This window comes from Chelonoidis abingdonii, chromosome 12, assembly GCF_003597395.2.
Source record: "Chelonoidis abingdonii isolate Lonesome George chromosome 12, CheloAbing_2.0, whole genome shotgun sequence".
NCBI lineage: Eukaryota > Metazoa > Chordata > Testudines > Testudinidae > Chelonoidis > Chelonoidis abingdonii.
Window position 1 is genome coordinate 3,467,601 of NC_133780.1, and position 22,598 is coordinate 3,490,198.

Below are 22,598 nucleotides of genomic sequence, written 5' to 3' on the forward strand. Positions count from 1 at the left end.
GTGTGTCCCCTCCTCGCTCCTGCTCTGGCCTCTTTGGTCAAGATCTCAGACCAGGCCCATTCTGGATGCTTTGTTGTCCAGCTGCTCAAACACAGCTGGCTTCCTGCGGAGAGGTGGGCCATCCGTGGTCATTCCTAGCTTGGTAGCAAGTGTCCTGGGGGTTGGCTTTGCCATTGTCTTCATGGGCTTCCAACAACATGGGTCCCACACTCAAGACCAGCGTCAGCCACCCCTGCCTGAGTGTAATCATCCCTTTTCTGGTGACGACGCAGCAGACAAGGGAAACTGAGGCACGCACAGGTGTCATACAAAAATTAATTACACAAAATACCCACTCTGTCACGAGTGAGCTGGACCTTTCAGAGGACTAGAAGTAGAGTGACCAGATAACAAGTGTGAAAAATCGAGAAAGGGGGTGGGGGGTAATAGGTGCCTATATAAGAAAAGGCCCCAAATAGCAGGACTGTCCCTATAAAATCGGGACATCTGGTCACCCTAACTAGGAGAAACATGTGGCTTCTCCCATCAGCTTTTTGCTGAGTGACATTCGCTGGCCTTTGTTATGCAGGAGGTCAGAGTAGACAATCGGAATTGCCTTTCTATCTGGGAATCTTGTTATTTCTAAGGATACCGCCCCCCTACTGTCACTGCTTAGATCAGAACGGCTTCTTTCTGACAAATCCACTTAAATTCAGCGCTGCACATTTCGGAACGCAGCTGATCCCCCTTTATCACCCCACAGCTGTTTCTCACAGCTGGACCAGATAGCGGAAACCTGTGGAACAAAGGGGGCCGGGGGGGGGAAGAAATAATCTGTGTTAGTGACTAGACTTCTCAAACAAAGGTCCAGAGAAGCGTCTCTTTGTATTAAATCTAATGGCCTGCTCAGCTGTAGGTTTTCCATTAGCTCTGCATTTTCCTCTGCAAGGTTATAGATGTCACAAAGCTCCCACCACATCTGGTTTCCATGCAGCTGTTGGGGACTGAATTTACCACCACGTCTGGTCTCCATGCGGCTGTTGGGGACTGAACTCACCACTCTAGCCTAGAGGCACCAATGGGAAAGCGTGTGTTGGAAGAAAGGTTTCAGAGTAGCAGCCGTGTTAGTCTGTATCTGCAAAAAGAACAGGAGTACTTGTGGCACCTTAGAGACTAACCAATTTATTTCAGCATGAGCTTTTGTGAGCTACAGCTCACTTCTTCAGATGCATAGATTGGAACACAGAGACAGGAGACACAGATCTATTTCCCTATGTTAAGTTCTCCTCACACCTTCTATGGGTCATCTTAATTATCACTTCAAAAGTTTTTTTTCTCCTGCTGATGATAGCTCATCTCAACTGATTAGACTCTTCCTGTTGGTATGCGTACTTCCACCTTTTCATGTTCTCTGTATGTATAAATATCTCCTGTCTGTGTGTTCCATTCTGTGCATCCGAAGAAGTGAGCTGTAGCTCACGAAAGCTCATGCTGAAATAAATGTGTTAGTCTCTAAGGTGCCACAAGTACTCCTGTTCTTTTTGTTGGAAGAAAGCTTGCTAGGCTTTATGCTGAGTGTGTCTCTTTTTGTCTTCTCCTAGTCAGTGGTTGGGCCACAAAAGTGTCCAAAGTCCAGTCCTTTCTCTCAAGCAGTCGTGTGCATCCTTTCAGACCCGGCAGTCCCATGCTTGGCCTGAGAATCAAGCAGAAGTTGCCCACCTAATAACATTCAGCATCGCCTTTAATTCCTGGTAGGAGGGGACTTGACTTATTGTTAGAAGAAGCCGGAAAATTGCATTTCCATTCCATGGGATATTCCAAAAATCTCAGGAGGTTTGTTGGTGAATTTTTTTGCTGCTGTTCTCAATCAGAAGGAAACATTGAAATTTACAGCAAAATGAGGTTTCCAAAAATTTCATTTTAGAAACATCTAAACAGACCTTATCGAAATGTTTCAATCAGGTCAAAATCTTTTGACAGTTATGTTGTAATGTAATATACAATGGAATCAAATGGATGGTGCTGAAATAAACTGTTGTGATCATTTGCCATCAAAAATTGAGAAAAACCGATACATTCACAGGCAACGTGTCAATTGCATGGAATGGGTGTTTTCTGAGACCTGGTTTTCATCTAAAAACTTCAGGTGACCTAACTACATCTCTCAGGGCTGTGAACATTTTTGCATCCTGTGAGACGTTGTAAGGTCGACCTCCCCACCTAGCTGTAGCTAGGTTGATGGAAGAACCAGCCACTGCCTCTTGGAGAGTTGGACTACCTACAACAATGGAAAAACCCCTTCGGTCGATGTGTAGGAAGGGTCTACAGTTTGGTCCTACAGCATCGCACCTGCTGCACTGTAGCCACTGTAGTGTAGACGTTCCTAGAGGAAAAGCTGTTCCGTTGGGAATTTTTCCTCCCGGTTCTCTGTATTATGTGTGTTCTAGTAATGCTTAGAGGCCCCAGCCAGTATCAGGACTCCATTGTGCTGGGTGTTTTATCTGCACACTTAGCAAGAGGCAGTTCTTTCCTCCAGAAGCCTGCAATCTAAATACACAAAACACCCAAAGAATAATTATTCCTTATGACAGCTGGGAAATGGAGGCCCAGAGAGTTTAAGTGACTTGGCCGAGGTCACGCAGGGAGTCTGTTTGTAAATCCAGATTGCCTGAGCCCCAGTTCAAGGCCAGCCTTTCTCTCCGACTCTGCAAACACCCACAGTTACTTAATTATAAGCTTTTCTCTAGACACGTGAAATATTTTACAGCAAGAAACACTCACAGATTTTGGTTGAAGATGGAGCCATCCACCCAGGTCCATTTCTCCCCTGGGGATGTAACATTAAGCCCAATCCAAACGGGATATTTCCCTTGTGTGACGTTTTGTATTAACTCCTGTGGAGAAAAGCAGGAGTGTGAATTTAGCCTGGGGGAAAAGCAGTCGTTCCAAAGGACACAAGAGAACTTAATCCACAATCTCCAAAGAGGCTTTCAGTTGAACCCAAAACAAGCAAGGGAATTGTTTTTTCTCTATAGAACTGGCATATAACACTTGATAGGACGCTAACTGCTAAGTCTCAAAATTTAATTGCAAACAGGGAATCATCACTGAGCTGGTGTGTTTCCAATGGCGTCCCACAGGGACTGGTTCTTGGCCTTAAGCTATTGAACATTTTTACCAAGGACCTGGAAGAAAAAATAAAATCATCATTGATAAAGTTTACAGCGGACACAACAATTGGGGGCACGGTAAATAATGAGGAGGACAGGTCAGGGATACAGAGCGAGCTGGAAAGGCACAAGCCAGCAATATGTGTTTTTAATATGGCTAAATGTATATAGCTAAGAACAAAGAATGCAGGATGGGGCCTCTACCCTGGGAAGCCGTGACGCTGAAAAAGATTTAGGGGTCATGGTAGATAATCAGCTGAACATGAGTTCCTAGTGGAACACTGTGACCAAAAGAGCTAATGTGATCCTGGGATGCTTAAACAGGGGAATATTGAATGGAGCAGAGAGGTTTTTACCTCTCAATTTGGCCCTGGTGTGACCACTGCTGGAATCCTGTGTCCAGTTCTAGTGCCCACAGTTCAGGAAGGATCTTGCTAAATTGCAGAGGGGTCAGAGAAGAGCCAGGAGAATGATTAAAGGATTAGAAAACCTGCCTTAGAGTGATTGATCTCCATGAGTCTATCTATTTAGCTTAGCAAAGAGAAGGTTAAGGGATGACCTAATCATAGTCTATAAGTACCTACATGAGAAATAGATATTTAATAATGGGCTCTTCAATCTAGCAGATAAAGGTAGAACATGATCCAATGGCTGGAAGTTGAAGCTAGACAAACTCATACTGGAAATAAAGCGTAAATTTTTAAGAGTGAGGGTAATTAACCTTTGGAACAATTTACCAAGGGTCATTGTAGATTCTCAGTCACTGACAATTTTTCAACACAGATTCAAAATGAGGCATTTTTCACACGCCTGAGGAACATAGCTAGCTTGACCTAAGTTTTAGGCATAGGTTGCACACTTTATTTTTCACATTACCATCTCATCCTGGTCCTGGATCACCAGGATGTGAGACCTCTTCCTTGGACAGTCATCACGGCTCCCATTCCAGTCCTTATTCCCTTTAGACAACCAGTAGCACTTTCCTCTGTGCGACAGCCAGTCCATGGGACAGAGTTTGCACTCAGAGCCTCCACCTGGGGGAAAGGGACCCGGCATTAATGGGGCTAAAGACACTTCATGGTTCAACACTTTCCATGCAGCAGGTTCAGGCACTTGACTGCGAGTCAGGTGATCTGGCTTCAGTTCCCAGCTCTGCCACACACTCTACTGTGTGACCTGGGAAAAAGTCATGGCAACCTGGTGTGCCTCAGTTTCCCCACCTATCATAGAGGGATAGTACTACTTTGTTTATCTGTCTTGTAAGTTCTTTGGGGCGGGAACTGTCTCACTGTGTGTCTGTGCAGCGCCTGGCACAATGGGGCCCTGATCTCAGCTGGGGCAGGGACTGTCTCTCGCTGTGTATATGTGCAGCACCTGGCACAATGGGGCCCTGATCTCAGCTGGGGCAGGGACTGTCTCTCGCTGGGTGTGTGGCATGATGGGTTGACACCTGATGTCCCTTCATGCCATGTCCCAGCACACCCTCTGCCTTCTTTCTCACTCTGTTCTAGCCCATCCCTTCCCCTCCCACTGTCGTGTGATCCCCCATGGGGTACTGTGTATACCGAGAGCTACCCTAACTGGCCACTAGGTGTCACTGCTGCTCCCCACAGTCCCGTCTGAAAATGCTTGTGGTGATCCGCACTCATGTCTGGTACCCAGTGCAGAGAAGATCTGGAGGATGGACGGGTGGTGGCACATGTGGGCTAAGCAGCAGGAAGGGACTTTTCTAGGAGGAGCTCTGACAGATGCACTAGAGCAGCCTAAGGAGCTAGACAGACAGACAGCTCAGGCATGGAAGAGCTGCGGTTACCTGCGCTGCTGTGAGTGTGCAGCTCGCACAGATTCTGTCTCAGATGAGCGAGGACGTCCTCTGAGCTGCTGCTGCTGCCGCCTTCTGCGCTGTTCAATCTTCTCTGCCCGGAATCACTGTCCGCAGAGGCGTTTGGGGGTGTTGCCGTCTGGCCTTCATGAGAGCCGCACTGGAAAACTTCCCCACACAGCATCCATGTGAATAGAGGTTAGAGAATTGCCGTGTATGTGTGTGTTATAAAGCACCTAATGATTTGTATCCCAGTCAGTCACTTTGGAGAAAAAACTGAACTGTTAAAAATCCAGAGGCAAATTCTATTCTGTTCCTATTGAAATACAAAGGTGAAACAGGTACGTATCAGTGTTTACATGTGGTAATCTCTTAGCGCTTTCACATTTCTCTCACCTGCTTTTGTCTATTTCCAGCTGGTACTATAGTTTTTATTTTGAATGATTTTCCCTGGGCTCAATTTGCCTCTGCCTCATCGTTTCTTTTTTTGGCATCAGCATCTTTGCTTTATGTTATCAATAGAATGGGTCTGAAAAACCTGACGGAACAGTTTCCTGTGGGAAAATGCAGTTTCATCAAAATTGAAACATTTTGCAGGAATTTGTCTGTTTCCATGAAATTTTTGATGAGGAAAAAAATCTAAAGGAATTGTTTTGACATTCTCATTTTGTTTCAACATGTTTCAATAAGGTAAAAAAACATTTTGTTTTAACTTTATTGTTTTGTGTGAGTAACAGTAGGGAGGAAATTAGACTAGGAGTGGATGAGTCATTACACTAACTAAAAACTATTTCCCCATACTAATTTTCATCTAATTTCCCCCCTACTGTTACTCACACCTTCTTGTCAACTGTTTGAAATAGGCCATCTTGATTATCACTACAAAAGTTTTTTTTCTTCTGCTGATAATAGCCCACCTTAATCGATTGGTCTCGTTAGAGTTGGTATGGCAACCTCCATTTTTTCATGTTCTCTGTGTATATATATATTTTCCAACTATATTTTCCACTGCATGCATCCGATGAAGTGGGCTTTAGCCCACGAAAGCTTATGCTCAAATAAATTTGTTATTCTCTAAGGTGCCACAAGTACTCCTCGCTCTTTCTGCTAATTATGGTACTTTAAATGTCAACATCGTTAGCTATCACTGTGCAACATCACATGTGAGAAAGGAGAAGGAAGATCATATTTTGAAGAGACTCCAGCTGATAGGACCAGAAGCAGGGACTGCTGCAGTGAGGGGAGAAGAATAACTGGTGAATAGCAGGCTAGGACTGGGGAATAAGAGGCTCGGTGGCAGTTACAGTGGATCATAAATGGAATATGAGTCAACAATGTGAGGCAGTTGCAAAAAAGGCTACTATCATCCTGGGGTGTATTAACAGGAGTGTCATATGTACAATACAGAAGGTGATTGTCCTGCTCTACTCAGCACTGGTGAGGCCTCACCTGGAAGACTGTGTCTGATTCTGGGTGCCACACTTTGGGAGACATGTGGACACATTGGAGAGAGCCCAGAGGAGAGCAACAAAAATGATCAGCAATTTAGAAAGTCTGACCAAAGAGGCAAGGCAGAAAAACCTGGGCCTGGTTAACCCTGAGAAAAGAAGACTGAGCAAGGTCTTGATAACAGTCTTCAACTACGAAGAGGAGGGAGATCAATTGTTCTCCATGGCCACTGGAGGCAGGATGAGAAGTAATGGGCTGAATCTGTAGCAAGGACGATTCAGGTTCGATGTTAGGAAGAACTTTCTAACTGTAAGAGAAGTTAAACTCTGGACCAGGCTTCCAAGAGAGGTTGTGGAGTCTTCATCATTGGAGGTGTTTAAGGACAGGTTGGACAAATGCCAGTCAGGGACAGTCTAGATGTATTTGGTCCTGCCTCATTGCCAAGGGCTGGACTTGATGACACTTATTCCCCAGTTTGTAGCTGTGCATTTGATTTTTTTCTTCCCAAGTGTAGCAATGTGCACTTGTCTTTATTGAATTTCCTCATATCGATTTCAGACCAATTCTCCAATTTGTCAAGGTCATTTTGAATTCTGATCCTGTCTCCAAAGTGCTGGCAACCCCTCTCAGTGTGGTGTCATCTGCAAAATTTATAAGCCTACTCTCCACTCCATTGTCCAAAGTCACTAATTACTTCTGAAAAGTGTGGTCTAAGGTCTCACAGGGGAAGAAAAACACTCTTAAAAATGTAGGAAAATGGGATTGCAAATAGAGCTGTTTGAAAATTTTCTTTTTTATTAAAAATTTCAAAAATATAAAAACGATCTGTTTTCACACTAGACATATTTTGTTTTATAAAATTTGTCCTGGTGTTTGAAAACCACAGAGCCTCATATGTGAGACACAATGGGAGAATATCAAGAATTGACATGAACATTCATCGTATCAAGGAGTTGGATTAAAAACACCTTGTGCCAACATATCACGACCTGTGCCAACCAAAATCTACACAGTGGCAAACCGAAAACTGAAATAATTTTGACAAATGGAAAAAAGCCCAACAATTTTTTCACATACAGAACAACGCACTGAAAAATTTTCAGTGAAATTGTTTGTACAACTAACAAGTTGTTGGAACCAAAAAATTGTTTCCAGATATAAAAGATTTTTTTTTAATGAAAAAAATTATTCACAAAATTTTCACCAGCTTTAATTGTAAATGGTCTGACGGCCAAGAGAACCCAGCAGCAGTGACACTTTTAGCTTGTTTTTCTTTTTTTTTAATTGACAAGATTTAAAGGCGATAGTCTCTTTTTAAGGCCCATAATCAGGAAACCACTGAAGCACATCCTTAATTTTAAAAGCGTCCATATGTGCTAACCTGAACTGGGGCCATTTCCTGCTCAGGGACCATTTCTTCATGATGTTACTAATGATGTGGTATCTGAATATAGGACAGCAGTTCTCAAACTGTAACCCATGATGAACCAGAGAGCACTTGGTGGTAGTAAAAGCTGGCTACACCGGACTAAATCTCTTTGCTTTTACCTGCTAAATTACTTTACACAATAGCAACAATTGCATTATTCTCCTAACGTTACTTTTTCCAGTAAGCAATAGTTGTCATTGGCACAGGGATTATAAATGTAAGAGATTATGTTATGTGCACCAGGGAATCTGTAATCCCTGCTTCCCGTAGCTTCCATTGGCTGGGAATGGTGAGCTGCGGCCACAGGGAGCTGCGGGCGGCTGTGCCTGCGGACAGTCAATCTAAACAAACTGTCTCGCCATCTGCCAGTGGATTACCCTGATGGGCCATGGGTGGCCCCTGGGCTGCAGGCTGCCCCCCACTGGTCCATGCTGTGGTGCACAGCTATGTGTCAGGGAAAGGTTCTGGCAGGGAGGAGGCGGTGGGGTGAGGCTCGGAGGCAGGGAATTGCCAGAGACTTTCCCCACTGCTGGAGTCTCTCCCTGCAACGGGTAAAGGCTCCACAGCAGGATACTGCCGGAGCCTTTCACCACTGACTTCCCATTGCCAGAGTCTTTCCCTACTTCTGAACCTTCCCGTTTGGCGGGGAAAGACTCTGGCAGTGGGACATTACACTGTGAAATAGAAGCGTAGATGGGGAGCCACTGCTTGGGTGAGTAGAGAGCTGTGTAGGGGGCATACCTGAGACACTGAACCCTGTGGATATATAATCTTAACTCTGTTCCCCTAAGCAGGGCCTGACTACCTACTCTGCCATTTATACCCAAGTTAGAGGAGGCATGTAGTCTGCTTTCTCTTCGGTTTGTATAAATCTTTCGCCTTTTACTAAAGATTTCCGTGGAGAGGAACATTTGTGCTCTGCATACTGCTGAAAAGAGTGTGCAGCATAGATGGACCTTCACAGGCAGACTACGCCATGGAAAACTTTGAGAATCCCTGATCGATGAATAGAAAATAGCTAAGATGAATTACTAAGGCATAAGGAACTTCACCACCTGCGTATTTACAAAACAGACGGGATCCAGACGCTTACCCAGGATAGTCAGAATGATCACGGCTAATGTCAGAATGATGCAAACAGCCCCCAAAATCACTAGCATGTGTTTACAGCACTGGGAACTCAAAGGAGAATCTGTAAAAAATGGAAAGTTTGGTGAGATGGCTTCAAACTTATCTTTGCCCTTTAAAATATGGTCTCACGTTATGTCCTTAGGCATTGTTAGTCAGATAATATCCATAATGCAATGCAAACTGAACTTTCTCATGCAACCCTACGTCTGGTAATTTACAGTACAGTTGCATAACCAGTCCTGGCTTGATTTTTTTTTTTTAAGCCTCAATGAAATCTACTAAAGTCAATTGAAGAAAATGCTGCATAACATTTCAAGTTATGGGTGAAGATTTTCAAAAGTGACAAGTGATTCTGGGTGCTCAAATTTAGAGACCTTAAAGGGGCCTGGTTTTCAGAAAGCACTGAGCTCCCGCCCTCTGAACCCTCTGCAATTTATCAAGATCCTTCTTGAATTGTAGATATCAGAACTGGACACAGTATTCTAGCAGCAGTCACATCAATGCCACATACAGAGGTAAAAAACCCTCTCTACTCCTACTCAGCATTCTCCTATTTATGGCTCCAAGAATCACATTCGTGTTCAGTTGCAGCCCCACACAGGGAGCTCGTGTTCAGCTGGTCGGAAAAAGCCGATTCATCTAAACTTCTCATGGAAGCGTATCAGTTCCAGCAAAGCTCGCTCAGGTTCAGGGGTGGTTATGGCATTTCCCCTGGGATGTGAGGGAGCCAGGCTTGCATCCCTACTATGTCAAAGGATCTTAATTTTGCTCTGCTGCAGAATTAAAACAAATGTCGAGACCACTACATTTTTCACAAAAGGGAATTCCTGTTGTCCTGCCAACCCTAAAAATAAGCAGCTTTGAAAATCAGAGCCTGTGGGAATTGAATATCCAAATCCCATTGATTATGATTCCATTTGGGTGTCCAAATTTCTTCAGCAGCATTGAAAATCTCAACCATAAACTGCAAATATCCATTTCTGAACAGGAACAGGGAATGTCTGGTCACAGAGTGAAAGAAAAGCCTGTCTGACACACATCAGAATAATGGCGCTCTGCACTTATGCTCTGCACTCATTCTGTCCTTGCAACATGTTCATGAAGCATAACTTTCTAACATCCGTACCTTGATTCCTCCCTGGTGACAGGCGAGTGGTGGTTTTCTCCTGGCTTCGGAGGTTTAACACCATGTAACCTTCTTCATCCTCCATCTTCCAGGCCCGCCCAGAAAACGATGAGAAGAGAAGAAAGCAATGACCCTCCACAGACTCACCCTGTCCGACTGAGGGCTCAAGGCTGCAGAGGAAGCGCTAGCCCCATCTCGAGCTGTCAAACCACAGGATCTGCTCAGATGCAACAGGCTGACCAATCTGCTAGAGAGCTGCAGGGCTTGGCACTTTGAAAGGGCAAGAGGATTGGAGCGTAGATCAGAACATAACGCTAAGTGGGGGAGCAAGTAAAGGGAGCAATCACAGGGCAAAGCTGGACCTGATGTCATGAAATAGGTCACAGGGAAGTTGCAAGCGGCAGGCAGGACGGAGAGCAGCCAATGCACTGGGGGGCTATTCTTGAGTCTGTCCTCCCGCCCTGCTGTGCCTGTCAGTGATAAACACATCTCTAAATAGGCAACAGACAACGTCACGGGCTCTGTGCCCTGGTGGTGTAAATTGGTATTGCTCTTCTGAAGTCAACGAAGCTTCATCGATTCACCCCAGCTGGGATCTGGCCCCATTGACTTCAGTGAAGATATGGCCAATTGACACCAGCTGGGGGATCTGGCCCCATTGACCCCAATGGAGCTATGGCCGATTCACACCAGCTGGGGTATCCGGCCCCCAAAAATGTTGGTTTGAAAACACAGAGATGAACATGACCGTGTTAGACCCAGATCTTGCAAACACGGAAGCATTTGCTTGGCACAGGTGAGTTGTTTGCTGTGACGGCTTGAACTGGGAGCTCTTCAGGGCTGTCTTCTACTGATGTTTCTTTGGACAGCAACCAGCACAATGGAGCCAGGTTATGACTGGGCCTTGGGCTTGGCATTATGGGCCTGGTATAACTGTGCTGCCATAATGCAAATAAAAATAATAGCCAAACGGGAGTCAGTAAAGTTCTGTGCATAAAGTTAGCCACATGCATAAACGTTTGCAGGACTGGGGCTTCTTAAGGAACGTTGCAGTTGCTGCAGTTGCGCAGTGGATTTGAAAAGATTGGTATAATTCACAGACACTATGCATCGTGCCAAGTTTTGAATGGGGAAGACTTTGCTAAATGACTGATCTATCTTTCATGTGCTGTATTAGGCACCTCACCGGTGGCTACGTGCATTGGATGAGATTTTCAAAGTTGCCTAGAATGTGTTTAAAACCCGTGGTTAGTTTGAATATTGCAACCATATTGTTCAGATAATGCTTCCATGCAGGGCTGTATCCAGGGCGCGGTGAGCAGGGTGGCCGCCCAGGGCACAAAACCACAAAGATGGAAAATTGGGGTGGAAAAATTATGGAGAAAAAATGCTCAGGGCGCAAATTTGCTTGCTCACCCCGGGTGCTAAAATGCCAAGTTACAGCTCTGCTTCCTCCTTGGTCAGGACAGAGGGGCACCAGCAGAGCTGTGTGTGCAAGAGAAGCCCAGGGCTGGAGTAGCAGGAGACTGTGGGTTACGACTGAGGGGCACTGGCAGAGCTGGGCAGGGAGGGAATCCCAGGGCTGGAGCAGTAGGGGTTGTGGGTTGGGGCTAGGAGGCATTGGCAGAGCTGTGGGGGGAGTTGATGAGTGGGATAGCAGGGGGGTTGTGGATCAGGACTGAGGGGCACCAGCAGAGCTAGGGGTGGGTGGGGGTGAACCTGGAGGAGGGGAGCTGTGGGTCAGGAGTACCTAATGGATTTAGATACTTTTGAAAATCCCACTAGGCCCCTCTCTGCATCTTTAGGTGCCTAAACCCCTTTGGAAATCTGCCCCCTCCATCCTGTTGACTTGCAATGAACCACAGGCCCCTGGGTCACTTTTGAAAAGGGACTGTGGCTCTGAAGTCACTCGGGCAGTGTCTTCCCCCCCATTAGACCCAAAACATGATGAGAGTTCGAGTTCCTGCAGGGAGGAAATGGGTGGGCGCAGGATGTGGTCACTGTTGCTGAGGCTCCTGTGACAGAGTTTCCAGTAGGTTCTACAGGGACGGCCAAGAAATACCAGTCCTAGAACTGCAGGACGTGAGGATGTTCTAAGAAGAATCTCTTGTTTCTACACTTCGTATGGCGAGTGACACTATGTCACTCCTCTGGATGGAGCGCAGTGCATCCCTTGCGTGCCATCCTCCTACCCCCTTTGCTTCAGGGACTCCCTGCAACCCTCCCCCATGCCAGGGTCTCTGTGTGCCCCCCATTCCCTCCTCCCCTATGCTCTATGCATCTCCCTGCCTTCTGCCGGGGGTTCTCCTCCAGGTCACAAAGGGAGTCTGTGTTCTCCCTCTTTCCCTCCCACACCCCATGCCAGTGCTGTGTATGTCCCCCCTTCCCCGCAATTCTCCAGCATCATCCCCAATTCTCCTCTTCATGCCAGAGACTCTGCATGCCACCCAAACCCCCAGGCCAGAAGCTGTGTACACCTTTCATTCCCCCTTCTCTACCATAGCAGGGCCCCTTTCTCCCCCTGCCAGGCGTTCTGGGTACGCTCTTTTCGCCCGCTATTGTTATTTCTTGGCCAACAGTAACCATTCATCCTACAGGTCATTGCCTTGCATGAGGCTAGAAGTGGAGAATTTGGTGCCAAACTGCCCAGAAACCCTCGCTGATTTTTTTTTGTCTTAAACTTCATTCAAAACCAGCTAAATAATTATACCATTGTCATCTACCCCTGCCCTTGAAATCAAGGATGTGAATAGTTAAGGATTCTGCCAATCCTAGTTTGCCCACATGACACAGATGTTACAAAGTACAGAGAAATGCAACTTGCATCACAACACCCTTAACTCTGACCCCTGGATTTACATTTTTCCCCATGGATTTTTGTGACCTCTATTTCGGCATCTTGTATTTATTCCAATTTAAAGGAAAATATAAAAACTTGGCTAGGTAGGCTCTAGGGTCCCTGCCCCAGAGAGCTGATAATCTAAGAGACAACAGACAGATACAGATTGATGAGGGAGCACAAAGAAACAGTGACACACTAGTGGTCAGTATGCTCGGCCGTGGTCGCAGCACACCAACACACTGACCGTTGTCAGGTTTGCTGCAGGTATCGCGGCACAAGAGAGTTTTGAGGAGAGATTTGAAGGTGGATAATGAGTTCATTTTGCAGATTTTTACAGGGAACTTTTCTAGGGCTTCATTTGTTAAAAGAAGAGGGGATGGATGCAGAGGCAGCTAATGATGGTGTTCTCTGCCAAGCGTGAGCTCGCACACATCGGATGTGTGAGGTCACACCTTGCATGCCTGGGAAGAGAGGTGCCAGGCTAAGCGCTGAGCTCCTCTGAAGGGTGGGGGAAGTGTCAAGGGGTTTGTGTGAAAATGCAACAAATGGGCAATGGAGGATCAGAAGCAGAAGTTTTGCAACATCCCAAATAGGACATAGGTTGAGAAACATGAGGGTCTCTGTGAGGCCCCCAGTACCTCAAAGCCAGCCAGACAAAGAGCTCCTGTGATGTTTCCTTCTCAACTGGGCAGCCAATGGCCGGGAACTGTTGGCAGCAGACAAACACCCAGCGCTGCACAAACAGTAAAGAAGGGAAAAGCTGCAGCAGTCATGGGAGAGCAGGTGCTTTCCCCCCACCTGCACCGCAGGTGGTGGCCCTGGGGTGCAGGTGAGAACTGATTTAACGTGGGTGTGTGGAGGGTAGTGTGGCTATTTGGGGATGGAGATCAGGGGTGTGTATGTGGAGGGTAGTGTGGCTATTTGGGGACGGAGATCAGGGGTGTGTATGTGGAGGGTAGTGTGGCTATTTGGGGGATGGAGATCAGGGGTGTGTGTGGAGAGTAGTGTGGCTATTTAGGGATGGAGATCAGGTGTGTGTATGTGGAGGTGTCATAGCTTTCCTACTTAGATCTGAACCTTAGAGTTCAGAAAATAAGATGCTAGCATGAAACCTCCAAGCTTATTTACCAGCTTAGATTTGATAGCGCTGCCACCAGCCAAAAATTCCAGTGTCTGGCTCACTCTGGTCTCCCCAAAACCTTCCCTGGGGGACCCCAAGACTCAGATGCCATGAGTCTCACCACAAAGGGAAATAACCCTTCTCCCCTTGTCTCCTCTTTACTTCCTCCCAGGTTTCCCCTCCCTGGATGGCCCTGGACAATCACCCTGTTTCAATTCCTTGAAATGCAAACCAGAGAGATCAGGTTTCTCTCACCCTCACTCAGAGTCCCTGCAAATGAAAGCTTTGTAACTCTAACCCGAAGAGATTTTCTCTTCCCCCCTGTCTTCTTCCTCCCACCAATTCCCTGGTGAGCTGCAGACTCAATCCCCTTGAGCCCCAACTAAAAAAATCCAGCAGGTTTTAAAAAAAAAGTTTATATAAAAGAAAGAAAAAACATAAAAATGGTCTCTGTATCAAGGTGACAATATACAGGTCATTGCTTAAAAGAAAACAAACTGAATAACAGCCTTATCCAAAAAGAATACAATTTAAACATTCTAGCAAACTACACACGTGTAAATACAAAAAAAACAATATAAGCCTATTGTCTTCTACCTTTGTACTTGTACTTCGAAACAGAAGATTAAGAAAGCCTGGAGATAGAGAGAATCACTCTCAGAGCCGAGAGTGCAACAGAGACAGACAAAAGACACAACACCCAAAACTTCCCTCCCTGTGAGATCTGAAAAATCTTGTTTCCTGGTTGGTTCCCTGGTCAGGTGTTGGTTCCCTTGTTAAACCCTTTACAGTAAAAGAAACATTAATTCCTCACTACTATTTATGACAGGAGGGTAGTGTGGCTATTTGGGGATGGAGATCAGGGGTGGGTGAGGAGGGTAGTGTGGCTATTTGGGGATGGAGATCAGGGGTGGGTGAGGAGGGTAGTGTGGCTATTTGGGGATGGAGATCAGGTGTGTGTGTGGATGCAGCAAATTGGCAGGGCCCTGGAAGGATTAAACTTTTACCAGGAGAGGACAATGAGGAGCCATCTTGCCTTGATCTCTAGACTAGAGGTTCTCAAACCAGGGGGTGCAGAACGTATGGAGGGGGAGGGCGAGAGAAGCTGAGGGGAGGGGGGAACGTATTGCACAGCTGTTACCCACAGCAGGGCATGCCTAGCAAAGCTGATTCCTCCAGACCTGTCAGCTCCCCTGGTGGCGCTGTGCGGTTGACTCTCGAAGGCACTGTGCATTGGAGGGATTTCTGTTCCGTTTGCATGGTCCCGGCCATTGGAACATTAATTCCTTTGCTGCGATGCAGCTGCGCGCCTGTTTAACTGTAGCAGGGTGACCAGATGTCCCGATTTTATAGGGACAGTCCCAATTTTTGGGTCTTTTTCTTATATAGGCTCTTATTACCCCCCACCCCGTCCTGATTTTTCACACTTGCTGTCTGGTCACCCTAAACTGTAGGCAGGGAACCCAGTCACAGGTCTGCGTTTGCTTTTGTTACAATGGCTCATTGGCTCTGTTTGAATCAACTCCTTCCTGGGTTGTATATCTAGGGAGAGTTGTGTGTTGGTGTGGCAGGTGAGGGGGGACATAAACTACTCCCAACACACAGAATGGGGGTGCGATCACATACATTTGAGAACCTCTCCTCTCGATGGGGTCTTGAGGGAGGGGTTCCCCCCTAACTCCACACAGTCCTCGCTGCTGTGTCTGATGCTGGCTACAAGCTGAGGAATGGGATTATCAGGATGAACTGAGCTCCTGAGGCAGAGCTGGGCGTGTGAGTGAAGTCACCCTCCTTCCAGGGGTACCGCGGAGCTGGGAGAGCAGGGGACGCCGGGTGGGGATTGAAGGGCACTGGCAGAGCTCTGGGGTGGGGTGGGGTGAGTCTGAGGTTGGGATAGCAGTGGGGAAGGGGGCTGGGCTATGGGTTTGGAATTGAAGGGCATTGACAAAGTTGGGAGGACGAAGAGGAGGGCAAACCCAGGGCTGGGATAACAGGAGGGTTAGGGATTGAGGGGCACTGACAGAGGGAGATCCCAGGGCTGGAAAAACAGGGTGGGGGGCTATGGGTCAGGGTTGAAAGGCACTGACAGAGGGAAAGCCCAGGGCTGGGACAGCAGGGAGACTGAGGGGTCAGGATTGAGGGGCATTGGCACAGCTGGGATGGGGGGTGAGGCTAGTACTGGAATACACTGGTAGATAACGCTCTAGGTCAGCTTATCTGTGGCACCAGACAGTGTTTCATTCTTAACAGCCAACATCCCTGCGATTCACAGAGATTAGTAACAATGTCCTGGCTACTTAGGGTCTTTCGTCTCTTTATTTCTGTTCTGTTCTTTTTAGAAAATTCCCAGCCAGTGTGTCTTGCTGCCTGACAGAGTGTGACTCTGACTCAGATAAGAATCCCATTCTCTCAGTGAAACTGACCCAATCCCCACAGTTCAGTCCCATTGATTCTTTAGAGGATGTTTCTTCTCTCTCATGAGGCTGGGCTCAGAGGCAGGCTCTGTTGGTCCCAGCAGAAGATAACCTGGTGAGTGAGCTCCCTTGTGCATCAGTGAACAAGTTTTCTCCCTCCTCCTGATGACACCCTTTTAGATACCTGAAAACTGCTATCATGTCCCCTCTCAGTCTTCTCTTTTCCAAACTAAATAAACCCAATTCTTTCAGCCTTCCTTCCTGGGGGGTTGAGGGTTGTAGCAGGAGCAGCTGCTGTAGTTACACTTACAAACCAGTTGCCATTAGAACCTCCTGCTTCCAGATGCCCAGAGCTGTGTAGCTTTCCCAGAGCAGGGATGTGGCAATGCTGGAGCGGGATGCTTCGTTCCAGGGACTGGTTGAGGTGGATCCTGAGCTCGTTGCTGGGATTGTGTCTAACTGATGGAGAGGGAGTCTCTGGTCTGTAGAAGATGGATTGGTCATTCCGGTCTCTCTCCGTGAGTAGGTGAGGGACATGATCCAAAATTAATGGCTAGTCTCGTGGTTAATAGAGAAGAGAGTCTGTGTGAGTGGCACTGCTGGCTGAGAGGGTAAAAGGGAGAGCCTGTCTCTTGGTGGGTTGTGACATTTCCAGATGTGTGGCGAATGGGGAGGATTTGAACCAGCTTTATTCCCAGTGTTGTTGTCAGGCTGGAGGACAGTCACAGTCTTAGCTAAAGGTTCTGTCTATAAATGGTTAATAAATGCATAAATGCTAGAAACGTGCTACAGAGATGACTATATGCAGAGCAGTAAATGACAAGTATTGTCTCACTGTTCGCTGGTACTCCTCCGTCCAGCTACCTGCACCCACCCATTGTCTCCTCTCATACTTACATTAGAAGCATGGACCATCCTTGTTCTGTGTTTGTCCAGCACCTAGCACAGGGGGATCTTGGTCCATGACTGCGACTCCTACTTGCTGCTGCAATTTAAATAATAAAAAAGATGCCATGGGGCTTATCTACGTGAGAAAGTTGAACTGAAATCAGATTAAAAATTACTGCAACTTAACTAAACTGAAACGTGTTTATATCTGCTCTTTTTACAATTTGAGTGACTGACTGGTTTCAGTTTGTCTCAGATAAGAAAGGAATAGGTTTAAGCTAAACCAGAATAAACTGTCCTAAAACTCCAAACCAGTGTCCACTTGGGGTGGCGGTAGGGGGGTGCATTAACCAAATCAGTTTAGAAACTGACTTAAGTTAGGTGCAGCTTTGGGTTGGTCTCCACTAGAGAGTTAGGTCAATGTAGCTATTTTGCTCAGAGGTGTGAAAAATTCATCCCCCCAGAGATACATAGTTAAGCCAACCTTACTTCGAGTGTAGACAGCCCCACATCAATAGGAGAATACTTCCGCTGGCCTAGCGACCACCTGCGCAGAGGTGGATTATCCACAGCCACGGAAGAACCTCTTCCATTGCTATGGTGTCAATACAGCAGCTGCAACACTGCAGTGTTTCTAATGTAGACGTACCCTATCTCATGTAAACAAGAACTTAGTTACATCTATGCAACTCAGAATCTAGAGGAGCAGTCAGCCTCTGGAGCTGATTCTGGCTTGTGTTCTCACAGGGCAGGATCCCTGGAATTGAGATCTCTGCTGCTTCCAGTGGTGGGTTTTCTGAATCTTGTGACGCTGTCTCCAGGGTTCTGTTTTGCATCTGGTGGCTGCCGGGTTTCTTTTTTGATGTTGCCACGTTGCACACATCTGGCAGGTCAGCGTGCGTTGTGGGTGTTCTGATTTTTGTTACAAATAATCAGCGGTTGTCAGGATAATTACTGCTAAGGCGCTTCCTCCCGGCTGCTCTGGGGATTTGCTCTTTCCAGGTGTGACATTCCCTTCTGGTACTGCTTGTGCACCTTGCCGCCTCTCTCCCTCACTCTCTGAGATACCAGGTGCTCTCCCTTCCTGGCTTGGGCCTCTGGCCAGGTCACTGTTCTTGGGACATCGAAGTCTTTGCCTGAGACAGTTTCTATGGAGCCTTCTCATTCACTGCTCGGGCAGTGCTGCTTCCCCAGTGGCCGGAAGGGGAACCCGGGCCCACCCTCTACTCCAGGTTCCAGCTCAGGGACCCTTTAATCAGTAGCCAAGGAAATGTGCACCATCTTAAACCTTGCTGCCCTTTTCCTACACCCTCTCCCCTAGGTTTCCTCCTTCCCCTCTCCAATGTCCACAGGGCGGCTACAGGCTTCTTCACTGTAGCCCCTTCGGCTACCAGCTGCCTGGCTTGACATCAGCCCTGCCTGTTCCTTCTCAGCTGGCTCCATTATCATTCAGCCCCCTATTTCCCCTCAGCTGTGGCCAATCCACTTAATTGTCTCCTTTGCAGCCACATTAACCCCCTTCTAGGCTAGCATGGTGGAGAGCAATCCCATCTTGGTCCTGTGAGGAGCTTTGCCTTTCCAGAACTAGCTGGAGGATTTGGGTGTCTGAGTCTGATGCCTTGCACCTCCACTGGATGGAAACCAGACTTAGCTCATTTGAAGTCGGAGTGGGATTTCCGATTTATTTGTTGCATTTCTTCTTGGAAAGAGCAACAGCCTCTTTTGGCCACTCAGATTGAAACAACAGCTCACTGCACTGAAAGGCAGGAATCAGCTAAAATTCTTCAGCAAGTCCTGATTGTAGGGCACCGAGTTTAACTGAGGGGCTGATATTAGAATCATAGAAATGCAGGGCTGGAAGGGGACTCAAGAGGTCATCAAATCCAGCTCCCTGCACTGTGGCAGGATGAAGTAAACCTAGACCTTCCTTGACAGGTGACAGGTCTTAAATACCCCAATGATGGGATTCCACAACCTCCCTTGGAAGCTTGTGCCTGAGCTTAACTACTCAGGAAGTTTTTCCTAATATCGAACCTGAATCTCCCTTACTGCAGATTAAGCCCATTATGCAAAGAGGCACTACTGGAACTGGTTAAAGGTCCCCATTAAACTTGCCTCCCGAGTTGCAAACAAGGTTAAAAAATGTCCCTCTCTTTTTCCTATATGCTCTTGGCTGATTCTCATGCAATAGGGAGCATGCTGCAGGTGCCCTCCAGCTGCAGAGGGAAGGAACTGTTTTGATTCACTGCTAAATATGGCAGGGAAAGAAACTTTTTCCTTCAAAAAGAAATACCCGTATGAAACCCAGCCAACACCAGCTGTGAGCCTGAGGTGAGGAGGCAGAGACAGGGATGGGAGTTGGAGTGAACAGTGCATCAGTGCAGGGGAGAGACGTGGCATTTACAAGGTCGTTGACCCTTGCAATGTTTTTTTCTCTGCGGGCAATGGGATTTCCGAGGGTGCTCTATCTAATCTGGCAAAGCTCAGAGTTTCTCATAGGAGGGGAAGGGGGAGCAGAGAGATGCCCCCCACAGGGCCGGCTCTGGCTTTTTTGCCACCCCAAGCCAAAAAAAAAGTGGGGGGGTGGCCGTAGCAGCAAAGCGGGGAGGGGGGAAGCACAGCTGGTGTGGCAAAGGGGGGCCAGGGGGACAAACTGGCAGAGAGAAGGGGGTGGCCACCGCTTCAGCGGGAGGGCTCCTTGCTGCTCTGGTCAGCGGGAGGGAAGGACGTGGGCTGCCCTGCCGAGTTTGCTGCGGGGCGCTCCCCTCTGCCACGCCGCCGCCCCCTACAGGGCAGCCAGAGCAGCGAACAACAACAATGAAAATCGGCTGTGCCGCCCTAGGTTTGGGCGGAATGCCGCCCGGTAGAATCTGCCGCCCCAAGCATGAGCTTGCTCAGCTGGTGCCTGGAGCCGCCCCTGATCTTCATTAATGATCTGGAGGATGGCGTGAACTGCACTCAGCAAGTTTGCAGATGACACTAAACTGGGAGGAGTGGTAGATACGCTGGAGGGTAGGGATGGGATACAGAGGGACCTAGACAAATTAAAGGATTAGGCCAAAAGAGATCTGATGAGGTTCAACAAGGACAAGTGCAGAGTCCTGCACTTAGGACGGAAGAATCCCATGCACTGCTACAGATTAGGGACTGAGTGGCTTGGCTGCAGTTCTGCAGAAAAGGACCAGGGGATTACAGTGGATAAGAAGCTGGATATGAGTCAACAGATGTGCCCTTGTTGCCAAGAAGGCTAATGGCATTTTGGGCTGTATAAGAAGGGGCATTGCCAGCAGATTGTGGGACAGGATCGTTCCCCTCTATTCGACATTGGTGAGGTCTCCTCTCAAGTAGTGTGTGCAGTTTTGAGCCCCACACTACAAGAAGGATGTGGAAAAATTGGAAAGAGTCCAGCGGAGGGCAACAGAAATGATTAGGGGACTGGAGCATATGACTTATGAGGAGAGGCTGAGGGAACTGGGATTGTTTAATCTGCAGAAGAGAAGAATGAAGGGGGATTTGATATCTGCTTTCAACTACCTGAAAGGGGGTTCCAAAGAGAATGGATCTAGACTGTTGTCAATGGTACCAGATGACAGAACAAGGAACAATGTCTCAAGTTGCAATGGGGGAGGTTTAGGTTGGATATTAAGAAAAACTGTTTCACTAGGAGGGTGGTGAAGCACTGGAATGGGGTTACCTAGGGAGGTGGTGAAATCTTCTTCCTTAGAGGTTTTTAAGGCCCGGCTTGACAAAGCCCTGGCTGAGATGGTTTAGTTGGGGTTGGTCCTGCTTTGAGCAGGGGGTTGGACTAGATACCTCCGGAGGTCCCTTCCAATGCTGATATTCTATAAGCTGAGGGGCCCGCTGGGGCTCAGGCTGGGCTCTGACAGTGGGATCGCTGCAGCGGGAGCATCTCTCAGAAGCTGGGGGGCCGCGCTGCAGGTTTCTGTGTCCAGCCTCCAAGTGCGGGGGGACCGGGTCTCTGGGGAGCTGAGCAGGAGGCACTGAGGGGGTGGGAACAAAGGGCATTTGAGCAGCACAGGGGGGTGCCCCCGTCGCGCGTAGGAGTAAACTGGGGCCTGCCAGAGCTACAGGGGGGAGCGGCTGCGGTTGGAGGGAAACTTCTGGGGAACTTTGACAAACTGTCCCCTGGAACTGGAAGCGAATTTGTGTTTCCCCGCTACCCCGCCCTCTGACGCTGGTTGGTGGAGAGCAGGCTCCGCTCCCACCCCGCTGCCCAGGCCATGCGGCTGAGCTGGTCCCGGGTCCGGCAGCGCAGCAGCTTCTCCCCCAGCCGCGTTGCCAGGTGAGAGCGCTGGGGCTGGGGGAGGGATGCCGGGTCGGGGGGAGGGAGGCAGCTGGGGCCCGGACCCCGCTGGGCAGTGGCCGGATCCCATGGAGCCCGCAGATCAGCAGAGCTCCCGGGACACGGGGTGGGGGGAGATCCTCCTTCCTGCTGCTGCACCGGGGGCCCGCAGGGGGGTGGGTATGGTGGGTGGGGGGGGGGCGATTTGGCCGAGATGCTGTGAGGGAGCCTAGTGTAGATCCAGACTGGAGAGCGGGTGGCGGTGCATTGGGGCTGGAACTGGAGCTGGCGCCCCCCACCCCCACCCGAAGTGGGTCCCATCCCAGACCCAGTTTGCTGTCTGGTTCAGTGGCTCTCAGCACCCTGGGCGGTGGGGTGGGGCGATCAGGAGGCGCTCTCAGCACTGAGGCTGGGGTCCCTATGCAGTGAGGCGGGCTGCAGGGATGCTGGGAGGGATGGTGTAGGGGATGGGAGAGCATGGACTTGGCAAGTGGCTTCCCTTAGGAGGGCCAGAAGGTGGTGGGGACCCACTGAATCCTAGTGTGGATGCTCTGGGGTGAAAACATACCTCTCTGATCGGTGCTATTCCCTTTGTAGAGGTGGGGGTTTTTTTTATAGTGCTGGGACACATCTCTGCCACAACTGCACAGTCACCTTAAAGCAAAACATTGTTATGGCTAACAGAAAGCAGCAAAGAGTCCTGTGGCACCTTATAGACTAACAGATATTTTGGAGTATGAGCTTTCCTGGATGAATATCCACTTCGTCAGATGCATGACTCACTTCATCAGATGCATGACGCACTTCGTCAGATGACATGCATCTGACAAAGTGGATATTCACCCATGAAAGCTCATGCTCCAAAACGTCTGTTAGTCTATAAGGTGCCACAGGATTCTTTGCTGCTTTTACAGATCCAGACTAA

General features: G+C 48.2%; 1 protein-coding gene and 1 pseudogene across 1 annotated transcript in view; one reads left to right on the plus strand and one right to left on the minus strand.

Annotated features, from left to right (window-relative positions):
• LOC116829226 (killer cell lectin-like receptor subfamily F member 1) overlaps window positions 1-10,191 on the minus strand; it is a 60,041-nt gene extending 49,850 nt beyond the window's left edge. The window contains exons 1-2 of the mRNA XM_075071687.1: window positions 10,107-10,191; window positions 8,943-9,041 (exon numbers count right to left, since the gene is read on the minus strand). Of these exons, the coding sequence (XP_074927788.1) occupies window positions 8,943-9,041; window positions 10,107-10,191 (184 nt within the window). The remainder of the gene's footprint in view (window positions 1-8,942; window positions 9,042-10,106) is intronic.
• LOC116829228 (U5 spliceosomal RNA) lies at window positions 8,696-8,765 on the plus strand (annotated as a pseudogene).
• Window positions 10,192-22,598: the final 12,407 nt, after the last annotated feature.